Source organism: Malurus melanocephalus, unplaced genomic scaffold, assembly GCF_030028575.1.
Source record: "Malurus melanocephalus ecotype Western Australia unplaced genomic scaffold, MMel_1.1 scaffold_211, whole genome shotgun sequence".
In the NCBI taxonomy this organism is placed as follows: domain Eukaryota; kingdom Metazoa; phylum Chordata; class Aves; order Passeriformes; family Maluridae; genus Malurus; species Malurus melanocephalus.
The window spans coordinates 219,683-236,030 of NW_026623443.1; the positions used below are offsets into that span (position 1 = coordinate 219,683).

At 40.1% G+C, this 16,348-nt stretch overlaps 1 protein-coding gene across 2 annotated transcripts in view; it reads left to right on the forward strand.

The window, feature by feature from the left end:
* The window catches only part of LDLRAD3 (low density lipoprotein receptor class A domain containing 3), a 101,293-nt gene extending 89,191 nt beyond the window's left edge, over positions 1-12,102 (forward strand). Inside the window, exons 5-6 of one of the 2 annotated variants that reach the window (XM_057373957.1) lie at positions 9,361-9,706; positions 11,306-12,102. In XM_057373957.1, the coding sequence (XP_057229940.1) occupies positions 9,361-9,706; positions 11,306-11,567 (608 nt within the window). In that variant the 3' untranslated portion in view covers positions 11,568-12,102. The remainder of the gene's footprint in view (positions 1-9,360; positions 9,707-11,305) is intronic. The other variant, XM_057373958.1, reaches the window with a different exon arrangement.
* Positions 12,103-16,348: the final 4,246 nt, after the last annotated feature.

The window sequence follows — 16,348 nt, forward strand, 5'->3', positions numbered from 1 at the left end:
AAATTCCTGTGCTTATATTGTTAGAGCAGGCTTGGTCATGATTCTCATTCATTTCAAACTTCCGTATTTGACACTATTAAAAGCTTCCCTGCAATGTTTTCTTCAGCCTAAATAATCCCAATTTTAACAGTCTGTGTGGCATCTGATAATTCGTATTGTTCTCCAACAAGGTGTTGGAGAGCACCTTGCTTTTTTTTTTTTTTTTAAGTGTGATGGCCTGATCTGATGGATAAACACTCGAGCAGACACCTTGCTAGAGCTGGATTATGTTGGGATTGTGTTTTTCACTGCCAGTTAACATGCTCTTCCCTGCTGACACATGACTACATGTGATCCTGACCATTTCTGCTAGTTTTGAATAATTTTTAATTTTGATCTTGTCTCTAAGGGTTGATGTTTCCTAACAGCGAGCTGAATAAGCTTTCTGTGTCATACAGGTAATTACTGAATAGTTTCATGTTCACAGCAGAGGCTTTTGGACCCCCTGAAAAGCTATTTTCCAATGAGCCATTGGCAGCCACAGCCTTTGAATGCTTACCTCCCACTCCGTATTTTCAGTGTCATATTTTCTGATCAAGTGACATTTTTATCAGAGGATGAAAAGCACATGTTTATCTTCTTCCWGGTGTTAATGCCTTCCAGATGCTTGTTAGTGTCCCCTTTGTRTACACTAGCTCTCAAATGCAGCTTTTTTCTTTTCCTTCTCTTTGCCTCATTTGCTTCACTGTTCTTTCCCCCCACACGCACCCCCTGCTTCCTCTGGCATTTGACATTCTGGGTCTTGTGATCAGGAAGGCCAGAAAGGGCTGTACAATAGCTACTTTCACAGTTTGCTGTYTTCTCTGCTGTTGGATTTTGGTCTTCTTTTTTTTGTATGTATATATAATATTTAAGGAAATACTTAGAATCTGATTTGCAGTCAGGTAAAATGTCTGTTAAGACCTTCCTGAAGGTGCAACCTGAATGCAATGAAGCTAATGTGGCCACTGTTTGGCAAGAGTTTCGTGGTTTACGGAGCTTGTGGCTGAAAGGAAACGTTAGTTTGTATGTCAAACAATTATAATGCAAAGTCAGGGTAACTTTATGAAGCAAAGCATCTCGTAATGTAACTTCTCACAGGTGCATTCTCTGGTGCAACCAAGCACTGAGCAGTTTCTTGGATCGGACTGAGTGTCCAAACACATATCCACACACATCTGCTCAGCAGCCTGCAGGCTCCTGCTGGAGTGGATTTGCTTCTGGTTTCTTCTGTGGCATCCTAGAAGCTGTCATTGAAGAGGCATTGAGTAGGTATGAATGGATGATGTAAATGAAACCCTAGGAAAGGGATAGGTGACCTGGAAGGTATTGTCTGTCTGTGTGAATTTTTTTTCTTTTTTTACTCAAGATTACAACCTGCTCATGGTTTCTAAATTGTTAGAATTGTTAGTATCTTGAAGCTGTGTGTCCTGTTTATCTGTACCTGAAGTATCTTGAAGCTGTGTGTCCTGTTTATCTGGCAACATCTCTTCTTCACAATCTAGAAAAAAACAGGATTGACAATAGTAATATGTAAAACAGGACATGGATGTTGTACTGAAACTTTTTAAAAAATCAGAGCCATTAAAATACAGTTCTTGAATGATTAGACTAAGTTCATAAACTGATTATAAACTTACTCTACAATAGATTTAAATCACACTTAAGYAGTATTTCTTGCCATTTATACCTGACTTCAAGCTCCATAAACCCTGCACTGCATCTCTTCAAGCCTTATTATCCTTCTTACGCTCCAGCTGTTCCTAGCACTAATCAGCACCCAGGAAAAAGTWGATGTGCACATTCTAGTGCAGCTCAGTGTGTCTTTTCTTGCCTGCCTCCCAAATAAACACTATAAAAATGCAATTCAGCTGCCTGCGCAGCATCCTACGTTCGTTTTTTTCCAGGCATTCTATTGAAATAACATGCATTTTTTCAGCCGTGTAAATCGCTCAAGATAAACTGGTAACAGTTTTACAATGGGTGTAATTTAGTTTCAGAATTAATAAAAACACAAGCATTTCATCCACAAATTTTCTTTTTAATTAGTTTACTTTTTATTTGCTGGGTTTTTTCTGCCTCATAGATATTCACATGATTTCAAGGAATGTTAGTGGAGTATGTAATGGAAACTTGGATTCTAAACACTTAGGGTCAGACTAGAATAAGAGAGGCAAAGCCACCCATGGCCTTTGATAAACCTTTTTTCCTTCATACTTTTGACTTGGAAGGGTACTGAAGACCTTTCAGAATTAATCAAAGTAGAGCATACTTTTGCACTGACAAGGAGCTGATACAATGTCCAGGTGCTTACCTGCCTCAGAGCTCCAATTAGCCTTTCCAGAAGACAGGACAGTCCACTTGCACGTAGATTTTCCAGTTTTGCCGAGGGGATTTGGTAGAAAATAGTATGCTTTAGTTAAAGAAGTGAAATTGAAGCTGATATTACAGAATCAAAGTATCATTAGGGTTTGATGGGACCTCTTCAGTGTCTCCAGAGAGGGAGATGCCACAATTTCTTCAGACAGCCCATTCCAGTGCTCTGCCACCCTCAATGTAAAGAAATTCTTCCATGATGAAGTGGAACTTCTTGTGTTTTACTCTTTGTCCATTACTCCTTAAATGTTGCTGACTACCAATAGTGAGTGAGTACTGAGTACATTTGGGTCTTGCTGGTGGAATTTCACAGTTGTGTTTTCTATTCAAACATTATATTGTTTTATCCTGTACTACTCATTAATGGTACACAATGGATTGCACWGCAGCCAAAGGCCCCAAACCTGGACGTTTTATGCAGTTGGGGAGCACTTTTTGTATTGTGACTGGAACAAGGTAAGACTGCAGTATCTCTTGGGAGATTAGGGGCAAGGAGCAGGCTACACTACAGGTTCAGTGGCTATTATCTCCAGCATAGGCACCTTGCTTCAACTGGAGCTAGAGCCTGGGAGGCGTGTGGTTGTCAGGAGTCTTGGCGAAAGCACCAGTGCATGTTTATGCTATGAAGATAAAACTGTTTTGCTTTCTTTGAAGCATGTCCTTGATTTATTTTATAAGCTTGGTCTGCCAAAGAGCCTTCTAATGGGTGCAGCTTGAGATTTTCCTCCTTCAGAGCAGGTTTAATTTAATGCCTGGGAGGGGCAAATAGAGAACAAGCCCCTAAAGCTTTCAGTGTCTCAGACTCTTCCCAAGTGGCATGTTCTTGTCATAAAATGTCACAAGAACTCTTAGTAACTGATTTCGTGGTAGCCTCCGTGATGGTGACCCTCCATTTACAAAGGARAAAGAGGAGACAAACACAAGTGACTGAGCCACTCCATTTAGAGAACATTTTTAGAACAAAGTTCTTTCTTTTTATGTTCTACCCCTGCTTTTGGGCCTGGTTTTTGTACTGGCTGTGATATAATMGAAGTACACCACACTCCTTTTGGGCTATCACGTGTCCAGGAAGTGCCACATAGATCAATGCTGGAGTAATCCTGAATTACATTTGAGTAACACTTTAATTTCCTCCTTGGGCTCCATCCAGCTGACAAGCCTGGACCTTTTGTTTCAGTGCTTTATGGCAGATTTTGGCTTTGCAGGTTTTTACATTGCTGCCAAGTTAATTTTAGAACTTTAGTTGCCATGACTACAGCTAAGTATTTCTTAGTTCTCTACTTATTTGCTCAGTTTGCTGCTTTTATTTTCTTTGTGTGTGTGAAGTGCATGGAATAATTATCCTACCCTGCAGAAAATAAAAAAGGATGGCATGTGAGAGGTGAGGCTCTTGATCTTCAGGCTGACTCAGCTGCTCTTTTGGAGCAGCTGCAAAGACTTGAAAGCACAGCTCTTGGAGYGCGTGGTCAGGATGAGGATTTAAGTCTGGGGAGGAAGGCACGGGTARTGCACTCATTCTGATGCACTGAATGAGACATGCTGGCACTGCTTCTAATTCTGCTGACTACTACTGCCCTGAGGTTTATCTGTGTCTTGCTGGCTACTTGTATAACTATATTTAGTTCCAAGTCTTACGCTTAACTTTACATTCTTGGGAGCAATAACCATCGTTTTGCACAGAGCCTCTAAAGTGCATTATACAGCAAAATCCTATTTCATTGCTCAGAGCTTAAGTTGTTAATGATTTTTAAAACATTATATGTATGTACAGCTAACAAGTTCTTCCTACCAAGAGGTCCTACTATGTTCATTCTGGCAAGGTCATGACTCCTTCCAGTCATGTGAAAGAATACGCAAAGATAGAGCAACCAATGGTATTTAGAGTTCTAAYTGATATTTAAAACGTTTAGACTTTTGAGAAAAATGTAATTCTTGTTGGTTGAAAGAGGTTGGGAGAATGTCCTGAGAATGCAAGAGCATCACTGTCTAGTTTTCAGATGGGGATAGCAGGGCAAGGAAGCCAGGTAGAGGTGGAGAAAATGACCTGATGGGCAACTTCAAGAGCTAGGAAAAGATCCACCCTTTGCTCCAGCTTMTTAGATCAAGGGCTGTTCTGATTCCTGTGTTTCTGSTCTGTGGGCATTGGGGGCACTTGTTAGCAGGGAGTTAAACACAGGATAACCTGGTGRCATTTGAAGCCGGGACATCTGTGCAGGTACCCGTTGTCTTTGTCTGTGAAGCCATCACTGTTATACACATACCTGGAAGGAACTTCATCCTGCTGCTTTCCCAGAAATCTTATCCATTTACCTGTTAAGCAAAGATACAATCATATTGTATTCCTCTGGCCAATTCCCTTAGATAAGGTCTGTTTAGTATGTGTAACAACTCCATTAGTGAATCTCYTCTGTGCCTGAAACAGAGAAAGCCAAAGCAGGGCAAAGACATGCTTTGAATGTGGTTGAAAACAAATCTTTGGTGTCTATGGGAACTGTGAGGTTGTTTCGAAGGGGAACAATGGTGAGCTAGCATGAGACTTCATAAGGTCAGGGTGCTGTGTTGGCTGAGAGAGATCTTGTTTGTAACACTGAGAAGGGCAATAGGGAAAARAGATAACTCAGTTAGAAAAACATCACTAGAATAAAGAGTATTCTGAGAGTTCACTGCACAGAATCTATGTAAGACTTGTTTTAGTGGGACATAAAATCATCAAGGATAAGAAATTTAATAAGAATTTTGGGCGCGTTAGCTGGATGCCCTAAGAACTCCAAGCACTGAAAGTAAATAATGTGCAGAGGCTCTGCCTGTCTGCATTTGATTTTTGTTGTCTTTAACCTTCCAAGCTGCAGCTCTACACTTTTACCAGTTGGAATTTAAATGTGTTGTTACAGTAGCATCTTTGTTGGAGATGGACCGTGACTCGTGCTCATTAAGGCTACAGATGTCTACTCTGATTATGTATTTCAAAAGCTTTTTCTCCAATGAGCTGTGAAAAGCCAGGCTTGAGTAAAGGATTGTGAAAGATAAAATAATAGCCTCTCATCCCTATGTCTGACAGACTTAATGCAGTTACTCTTAGATCTTTTTTTAAACTTTGMGACAGCAAATTTGTTCACCGTCAATAAAATAGACCTCTGAGCACAACCCGTTATGTTTCCTTTATCTGTGGTTTCCTAAATTATTCACTAAGGCTTTTTACACTCCAAACATCTCTAATCTGTGAATTCAGCATTTCCCAGATACTGGGGTTTAATAGGCATAAGTGGCATTGATAAACTATTTATATGTGGCATGATTAGAAAATGTATCTTCTTAAGGGGGAAAAAAAGAACAAAACAGTAAATGCTCCATGAACTTAAATTTACTTGCTCACTCTTTTTCATGAATTTGCACTTAGTAGCAGAGCAGCCAGAACTTTTTAAACCTACCTGGATAATATTTGCTTCTTCTGGGAGGGGCTAACTGAATTACCAAGAAATTCAGTTCTATGACATGTGTGATCTGTAAACATTTACTGAAAGTTATTAGATCAGAGCTAAAGAGTCATGGATTTTGTTTCCCKAAGTAGTTTGCAAGTCCAGCTAAGAGTTTTCAGGTGTTCTCTATATCYCATTTTCACCCTTTTACGTCATGTGCGAAACAGATAGAGTTTCATCAGGTAATCTCAGCTCAGTACCCCTCATTCCCTTCCACAACTCTGTATATTCACCAGGCTCTACAAAAAAACCAGAATATTATCAAGGAATTCTAAGAAATTACWCATTTCAACATGATCAGGTAGATAGGAAGACAAACCAAAAGTCTCTTGTATGTAAAACTGCCTCATAGTTCCACTACTTCTGTTTTAGCGGTGCCATAGAGCAGTTCTCTTGCCAAAGTATTATTTTGGAAGACCATTAAGGGCAGTTCACCTCTCTAGGGCTGCAAGCCAGACAGTGCTGATAGGCTTAGGTAATGTATCTTTCATCTTTTGCAAGTTTGGGTTTACTGACCTTGCTAGAAAAGACAGATTAGGTACTGATTGGTCTTTCATGGAATAAATTGTATCACAGCAGAAGCRAAATGCCACTGGTCTTCCCTTGTGAGCATGGTTTGCTAAGAGACCTTAATATTACGTCTTGTCCCAGGAAACACACTGATAAGACAAGAATAAGGTTGTCACTGTGGTGAAAGATGTAGGTTCAGTGATAGCTGAATGTTCTTAGTTAGAACTCCATCTCAGGTACAGTCTGTTCCTGGACAGGTATGAAGACTATGCATGTTTAGGGAGCTGGATTCTCTGCAAATCCTCAACACTGCCTGGGACCCGAGAAAGAGTATTTGACAAATGGACCAGATTCTTTCCTCTTCACAGGATATACCTGTTCTCCTCTSCAGCTTTGTGTTAGAGACACATGGGCTAGAATTAGCAGAATTGATGGAGGTGTCAATTCCAATCCCACATGCAATACTGCTGTGTTGGCCATTCAAGTCATTCTGGTTCAAAGATTCACCCAACAGCACTGTTCTAAACAGCACCCTAATGGCTCTGCCTCTGGTTCAGAGGGCTCTACACAGATCTGCAGGCATGCCCCTAGATTGCTCTGGGTTTCAGAGAGACATTGAACTAGATGAGAACACAAGAAACAGATMTAAACACCTGAAATGGGATAAAGTTGCTGGTAAATAAATGATTTCATTAGGCACAGAAATCGCACATCTCCAAAACAGCATGTTAACTGCAAAGTTATCCCACATCTCTGCAAAATATGTCCATGGTTGTTGTATGAAAAGGATTGTAAAACCAGGTAAAACATGTTGTGCTTCATACTGTCTTGAAGTTTGTCATCCGATCCCATCTGACTTTTGACAAAGTWGTTTTTCTTCAGCTGTATGGCTAATCTGTTTTGATTTGTAGAACTGTTTCATGCGTGACCTAAAGATGCTCTCCTWAACAGGTGGATAACTTAAGAAGTTTGGGAAAAAAGTTGATGTATRATTCACTTCTCTCATTTTTCTTCCCTTTTAGTAAGGTGGAAATTAGACAGAGAAGGGACTGTGATGCTGCAGAATGACTCCATGGTAACTAATTAGGTTTCATCAAGTCTGCAAAGGCATCCTGTTTTCAGCCTTATGCCAATGAACTGCAACCAGTGAGTCAAGTTGAATGAGGGTCTTGTGGTGTTTTACTGGGATGTCATGATACATTTACCTTCCTTGCACTTGCTGCAGGTAGTGGTATTCATCCGTGGGTCAGTCCTTGCAAATAAACTTCTTGATGAATGCATAAAAATGATTTGCTTGTCATTATCTTTCCTGTGCTGGCCCTTGTCTGTGCTATGTGACATGAATTCATTTCTCAGCTGTTGAATTTAGGGAGTGTATTAAAAGAGCCAGAGTAATATGTGATGAGCTATAATTAAAATTACTAATGCATGTCAATTCCTTTCCTTCCTTCTGCTTTCATTTACATTCCTCATGCAGACTTTGCTGAGTGAGCCAGAGACCCASTGTTGACTGCAAACAGTGATCTCTGTCTTCTCTAGCACAGTTACATGGGGAAATAAAGTTAGCAAGGATCCTCCCGGATTGTTACACTAAGTATCAAGAAAAGTCAGTGGCTTGCAGCTCACCTGCAAGGCTCTGATGTGTGGTTATAGTGGCATCATCAGTAGAATAGTTCTATCTGAGTGGTTGTTTTCATAGTTTAGGTAGCAGGACCAATAAGCACAGAATTACAAAATGATTTTGGCTGGAATGGACCATAAAGACTATCTTGTTCCAGCTTGACCTTGAACATTTCCGGGAATGGGACACACACAGCTTCTCTGGGCAACCTATTCCAGTGCCTCACTACTCTCATMGTGAAKAAGTTATTTTTCTTTGTTCTGTTCTGTCTTTTTTTTTCCTATCTCATCCTCACGAAAGTGTCATCCTCACTAAGTGCTTTAAAATGGAGATGTTTAAAGCATTAACCRTTTTATGTTATCTTACTAACAAATGCAGAAGGTGTTTTTAGTGGTGCTGGAAATTATGGTTGGGGGTTTAACCGTGGAAATGAACTACTAAAATCAAATATTGAGAGAGATACCTAAAGCATCTTGATGAGAACAATGGGTGCATAAGTAAAGCTCTTCTCTTATACTGGGCACAGTCAGTGTATATTTAATTATCTGTTGTTAGAGAAATATATTAGTGTCTCTGTTRCAATTCTGAATGATAAGAAGCAGTTTTGCTTGATGGGGAAGGAAAGAAAAATCATATGCTAAGACTTACTGTGCCAGCCTTCTGCAGTAGGAAATTAAGAATTTGGATGGATCATGCTCTTGTAATGGTGTGAATTTGGGTTCTGCTTTTTTGGTTTGGTTTGCACTCAGCCTCATCTTTTTCTTGATGTAGATGAAAGTCAGAATAACTTCTTTGAGGCTATAAGGATTTACAGGCTGCACAGAAAGAGAAATTGCTTCCCCAAAAAATATTGCTTAATGGCTGCATGACCTTGTGAACATGGGGCTTAAATGGTATCAGGGGACTGTAAAGTAAAAAAAAAAATTAAGTATTGGGCCTTTGACATCTTTGATTCTAGTGAGATTTGCTGGGTATAGCTGAGGTACTGTGGTTATGGCTTGGAACTGGGTGTCTCACCTCTGGAGACAAAAGTTAWGACTGTTAGTTAGGGTTTGGGGATTATCCCATGATAATGCTCATGCTTTATCATGTGTATATATGATATGATGTGTATTTTCCTCTTAGTTTGTCTCTCCTTAGTAGTTTGTGTGCTGGCACTTACTGTGGATGGGGATGGACTGAGGGATACTCTGCCAATCTCCAGTCTGCATTTTTATGCTTTTAATAAGATCATTTCTCACAATGTGAAGGAAAAAAGAAAACTTTTTGTCACACACCCTTGGTAGAAAACACAGCAAAAGCCAAAAGCAGTTTTGTATGGAAACCGATCTCAGGCTTCCTTTTYCTTATGTCTTGCAGAGGCAGGGAGCGGCCAAGATTATGTGACCTCGGAAAATCAGCTGCTTTACTACCCGAGTATTACCTACGCCATCATTGGCAGCTCTGTCATCTTCGTCCTCGTGGTGGCCTTTCTGGCCTTAGTGCTGCACCACCAGCGGAAGCGCAACAATCTGATGACGCTGCCGGTGCATCGCCTGCAGCACCCCGTGCTGCTGTCCCGCCTGGTGGTCCTCGACCACCCCCACCACTGCAGCGTCACCTACAACGTCAACAACGGCATCCAGTACATGGCCAGCCAGCCCTACCACCGGCCCGTGGASCTGGACTCCCCACCGTCCTATTCAGAGGCTGTGCTCGACCAAAGGTACGGACAGAGCTGAGCCGGGACTCACCAAAGCGTCACACTGCTGATTGCAGCTCTGGTAAACGGTGCTGCTGCTCCCCACTTAGTGCTGCTTGAGACACAAGTCCAGTGTTGTGCTGTCGCCTGCATAGGGTCAAATTTCAGTAAATTTGAGCTTCTTCTGTAAACAAAATAATTCATGGTCGTCAGATCCCTTTATTGTTACTGGTGTTAAAGGGTTTTGAGGCAAACTTAAGTCATGTTTTCTTAGCACATGTTGGTAGTAAAATTTTGAGAATGGCAGGAGAATGTATCACTTGTATGGTAGTGATATCCTGTGCCAGTCCAGGACCAAATGTGTAAACTGAACTTGGAGTTTTACCAAAAAAACCCAGCCAAGTTGTAGRTCATCGTAATGAAAAAATATTTCCCTGTTCATTTAAAGTATATAAAGGTGAGAGAGTTCTTCAGTTGTGTAAGAAATTGTATCWTTCTTCTGCTCTGCACTGCTTGCCCTTTACCAAGAGAAGAAAAGAACAGGACTCGGGAATGGAGAGAACTCAATTTAAATAGCTGAAAGTACTTTGAAGTTTGGGGTGTGGGTGTGGCTTGGTTTTTGATGCTTTAGTACTTACAACACTGGTTTTATTTGAAGATAATTAACCTTCCTTTTAACCTCTGTCTTTCCAAACAAAACTTCTAAACAGACATCCCCTCAACATAAAAAGGACATGGTATGATCTTTARCAATTTAGATTGTTCACAATCACCATGTTGGTATTTTTAGTACGACCTGGGATTTAAGAATAATAGTAAATTCCTGTTCTCTGCTGCTTTTGGCTGCACATCCCTCGTCTTAATGGTGACTTTCATAATAATGATGCCTTTTCATTATTAAGGATAACTAAATGAGCAGTTGTCCAGATTGTAATCACTTCTTGCCTGAGCTGATAAAACCATCAGCAGTTTTGGAGCTAATTGCTCCCAGGGCCTGTTATCAGTATGCTCAACCCTTCAGTGCCTTTACGTGCTTGCTATCAGAACCACTGAGAAGAGTTTTCCTGAATGCAGTACTCATCTTGTCTGTGCCTACTTAGCAGTTGCTCTGCATGTGATCTCGTGACAGCCCAAGTGATTTGTCAGTGTGGAGAACTCAGTTTGTTATTTATTCATAGACTGTAAGCCATTAATCTCTGTCACTTAGTGGAGGTTTCTTTGGAGCTTTCTTCTGTTCACGTCATCGTCTATAGGTGTAAATCCACCACATAATGTTATTTCTTTTAAAGAGTTTTCTGTGGTGTAAATGTTATAGAGGAAAGGGTTTTACTTCTTGCATAGCTGTCTGTGACCCAGCTTTGTTGGCACTGCATAGCTGTCTAACTCAACGTGTGGATTGTTAAACAGGTTGTAATTACTATGTTGCACCTTGGCCAGAAACTTGGTTTCCCAGAGGTGGTGTGGGTATTTCAAAATTACCTGAATAATATAGGCAGGTCTGAGATCCCTTGATATGTGTCATAATTGAAAAGCTAAGAAATATTTTTTCATAATTGGAATAGCATGTACTATCTTCTGTCCYGTGGTCTTCAGTAACTTCTTACTGTGTTGTGTGTCTTTCAGCAGGCCTCCTTGGTTTGACCTTCCTCCACCKCCTTACTGCTCTGAATCTGAGCCCCCTAACCAGCCAGACCTTCCTCCGTACCGCTCCCGCTCGGGAAGCTTGGCCAGCACAGACACTCCCATGGCAGAAAGTCCAGTGGGCACATCTGACAGCTGGACAAGAGATCTCCATGGCAGCATGGATGGGCACAGAACTCTTCTGGAGAGGACAGGAGATCAGAGTGATTCTCTGGTCAGCCACACTGCTGAAAGAGAAGTGTAACTGCTCCAGTGGTTGGGATGGCAGGAAGGCATTTACTGTGTCTGTGTGGATTAATCTGCTGGGACTAATAGATTTCATGGGGACATGTGCCTGAATTATGACTTGGTTTCAATTCACACTGAATTAATGTCTGAGCTCAGCCTTTTGGAGTCATCCAAGGCAGAGCAGTGAGGGCTAAACCTAGAGTCACATCAGCTCTCCACAGTGTTTATGTGAACAAGTTCTGGTTTAGACAAGTAAGAGAAACATCAGTGCTTTGTCGAAAGAGCTGATGTTATGTATTTATTGGACTGCTTACTGTATATGAATGTATATATGTGTGTGTATAATATATACAGAAGTTGTGCATGAGAACTGTKCCAGAAGGACTTTGTTTTCAGACTGCCTTCCATCCTGTCGACGTGGGAGGTGTTTCTTCTTACTGTTTGGTGCCAACTGGTGGTCACTGAAGCACATGAGAGGCACTCATTCTGCTTGGAGGTCTGGTGCCCAACGCTGGCTACCTGGCAGGGCCCAAATCATAGAAAATTTCCTACTTGACACGCCTTCTCTGCATGGCGTGGAACATTCTCACTGTGAAGGAGTTTGTGAGGATGCAGCAACTCTAACTAAGCAAGGCTTTTTTTCCCAGATGCCAGTATGTAGGCCAGATTTTGYATGGGTTGTCTCAGCAACACCACAAAGGCAGGCCTGGCTCAAACATCAGGGCTGAGTACAGAGGCACTGAAGCTTCTCAAACAACAGAAAGACTTCTTTTCCTGTGTGGCAAAACATTACTCCATGTGTTCCCTCTTAATCCCCTGCAATTAAACGACAAAACAAAATCCCAAATTGTTCCAGCTTCAACACCAAAACTGGTGTGAGGCAAATACCTAACAGAAAGCTTTAATGTCAATGATTAGTTTGTTGTATTTGTAAAATACCTGAAAGCAGGTCATGCAGGGCAAGGTGTTGGGCTTGTCATCCCATCTGCAGCATGTATGTGTACATGCATGGATACATGTGTGTAATACCATGTGTAGGTATGTACGTAGTGYATCACATGTGTTCTACTGCACCACAAGAACTCTAAACTGTCCAAGTTTCATTTTGGATAAACTCACTGGTTTTTACAGAGTTAGCATTATTCACTTTCATTTGCTTGAAATTCTAGCTTCTGCAGAAAAGCACAATTATTTGTGTCTGTTCTGCCCTAAGTCTTGTAATGGCCTCCAGTCAGATGTGTTTCAATGCACCTTGAATCACCCTGGTGAAAGCACCTCAGAGGTGAAGGTTTTCAGAGTGGCAAAAGGGGAGAAGCTGTGAATTTAAATGCCACTGCAGTGCCATGCTTGTGCTCAGTGTACAGGAAGCAATGCAGTGTCTTCCTCTTGCCCAAGGAGAAATTTGCCTTCAAAATTATTTATATTTATCTATCCCACATTTCCCACTCCTTCTGTGTAAAAGATCGATGTCATTTAACAGACCTTGCTGTTTTAAGGAAGTGAAGGAAGCTGACTGCCATGTAATTATGCTGTCCTGCACAAAGGAGGATTGAGCTTTATTACTGACTGACCAAGGTCATAGGCTTGCTGTTGTCATTGTCACACAGCAGACAGTTACTCTTTATTTTAAAGGTAGATAAGACTCAAATACATGAATGAGGTAATAGTACAGGTGGGTGCAGGGGCATCTCTTGTGATCCCYGGACCCCACTGTCCCTCTTGCCTTTTATTAAGGTTCTGCTTGGCCTCTGTAAGAGAGCTATGTTATCCTGTATCAGAATTAACCTTAATGGTTTTCTGTCACAGTTTTAGAAACTTTATATTGGTCTTGCAAACATACCATTGAAGAGTTTGCAGTAGTTTTATTGGAATTAGATATCATTCTAATTTTAAAGTGGCCTAAGGCTGTATTAGTGAAACTAAATCATTGTGTCCAATATCCCTCAAACAAGCCTTCCACAGGGGATTGAATTTCACCATGTGTATTCTAAGACACCAGTGTGTGCAAACCAAACATTACGTGCCCATGGCATTTGAAAAACATTGCCGTGTGTTGCTGAGAAGTGGGAAAAGAGTGAATATAGCCTGTTTCTTCTGCCTTCTGTGTCAGTCACTGTCATATATGTACATATWTATATATAAATACTCTTTCAGGTTGTATATATTCATGTAACTTTTGCATTAAGATAATCCATTTGGACTTTATTAAAAAAAAAAGGAGAAAAACATTCTAAATGGTGTGTTTTCCCTTCCAGCTAAGGGTGTATTTATCTTTGTATAGGAACCTTTTAGTTTTTGAGAACACAAATTAAAAAGAGATTGTGCCTTTCTGTTTGAATGTTGATTGAAGAGACTGTTACCTGCATTTCTGGGTGTTGTTAAATGTTATTATCTAGAGATCCAAAAAGAGTGACAAGTCTTGTCTTCCTCTTCATTGTTACTCATGGGGATCACTGAACTTTGAGGACTGCAACAGTTCAGTGCCTTGTTCCAAAAACACATGAGAAAATTTGGGRTGGCTCATCTTGCTCCAGTTTTCTGGTTTGTAGAACAGGTTTGCTAGGCTGGTTTCTTTGGAAACTGCTATAGTATCACACAGAAATTGTTTATGATGTGTCACTTCTAGTGTGTTAATACAGTGCTACGCTGCATTATTCAGTGGAATCCCTGAGAAATGTGCTGATGAAATTAAATATTTCATTGAAAATCCTGCAGCTTGTAAGGCTATAGTTAAATGTTCATCCAATACCACATAGTAGGGTTTCTTTTTAGTAGCAGGTAAAATTGGAATTGATCATCCTATTGTTTGCAATTGTTCTTAACTTTCTAGTTTGATGTTAGTCGTCGAAGAGCTTTCTTTTCTACTTAATATTTATAAACAAATTGATGTGATTTGAAAGACCCATTCTTACAAAAGTAAAATCAATTTAAGTTTTGTTTCAGAGCCAAATTCTATTTCCACATCAGTACTGAATGGTGACCATTGTATTGAGTAGTTCTCCTCAGTATGGCTATTAATTTATTTGAACAAAAGAGTTTGAAGAAATGACTACTTGAGGTAAAYGAAGGTCTTCTGGAAAGAAGGTCACTTAAAAACAAATAAATAAAAWTCTGTRWCCTTTGCTGAAATCAGAGCRCTGTGTATGTAAMATTAAGCCATTAGTGATTCCACTTGATAGTAATCTGAAGTTCCTTGTAAGGCAAATTACCATCTATGTCTCTGCTTCTGAAGTGGAAAACTGTCAGTAATGCTTTTGAAAGTGAGCCTGTGTAGAAGTCTCTTGGCTCTTGTCTGCAGTGGCATACACAACAGCACTGACTGCATCGCARTTTTTAAATAACTCTGCATTCCTTTTTCTCTACTTTTAAGCCATATCAGTTTTATTTACAGCACTTCACTTTGATACAGCTAATAGGGCCCTTGTGATAGATTAAGAAACTGAGTGGAGAAAGAGATGACTCTCACTTTAATTAATGCTGCAGCYTGTTAATCTTGTGCTCTTTACTTTTAGACATCTTAGCAAAGACAAATGGTTTTAGTAGATAAGRAAAACTATTAACGATGAAAAGGATGGAGGGACACTGATTCTGGTTTTTAATGAATATTTAAAATTGTATAAATGAAGAAAAAATTTAATGCTGTATTTTAATGTGGTGATCAAATGACAAGTACTGTTTTTAAYTGTTGCTTACTGGAAGCTACTTTGCATATAATGCCTGGAACTAAAATGGTAAGACAAGGGCTTTTCTTGCAGTTCTTACTAGATCTGCAATATTTTTTTATCAACACAAGGTTATATTACACCCATGGACTAAACTATAGACTGCAGAAAGAATTTCAATACTGTGCTGGATGCTGCCTGAATGTATCCCAGTACAGGACTGTGGCCTTCCTTTTTCCTTTTTTTTAAATTTTTTTTCTATTTCTTTCTAAATTTCTTTTCTATTTGAGGGGTTTTGTCAACTTGAAATGGAGAAGTTACTTAAATGTTTTAAGGGAGGTTATATGTTGAAAGCCAATCTTGTCTTAAACTTTTGTAAACTGGAAATCTTCAAAAATGTWTTCTGTATTCCTGAATAAAATTGGTGTTTTAATACTGTTCACAAGTGAGCACATCCCTGTCTCATGAAGTCTCAGTTGTTACAGTTTTATAGCCTCCTACATGAGGCTTCCTACTTCTTTTGCATTCCATGTTAAGTTTTGTTAACTCCTTGTGAGTTTTAAAACAACGTGATATTGGAAACCCACATGTACCTGTGCTTATAAAAATACACTGATCCATATGTCTCCATATTTATACAAATGAAAATTGCCKAATTTCATAACTTCTCATTTTGCCATCCTGTTGATGCTATCAAGATGAGGATCTGAAGCAGGGGARCCAAACCCAGGTGCACTTCTTGTCAAAATCCTGTCACTCGAAGGATTGCTGTAAGAAGCAGTCCTGATGTTATATTTTCTCAGACTAAGGAGAACTTATTCAGATGTTATGTCCAAATAGCTGAATATAAGTACAGAGGTTGACATATTCCACTTTCATGACTGTTCTCCAAGATGGAAATCTTTCTTTGGTGCTGGCAAACTGCCCCAAAATAGCTGTGGATCCAGAATCTRACACCAGTGGCACAAGGCAGATGGAGCTATGGAAGCTGCCACAATGGGCTCTCCGCAGGGGAGGGAATATTGGGGTCTCAGAGCTGCCTCATACAGTCACATCCCAGCAAGAGCTACGCTTGAAAAAGTGTTGATAATAAATACTATACTTTCCAGCTAAGATCCCTAATGAATCTTTTTTA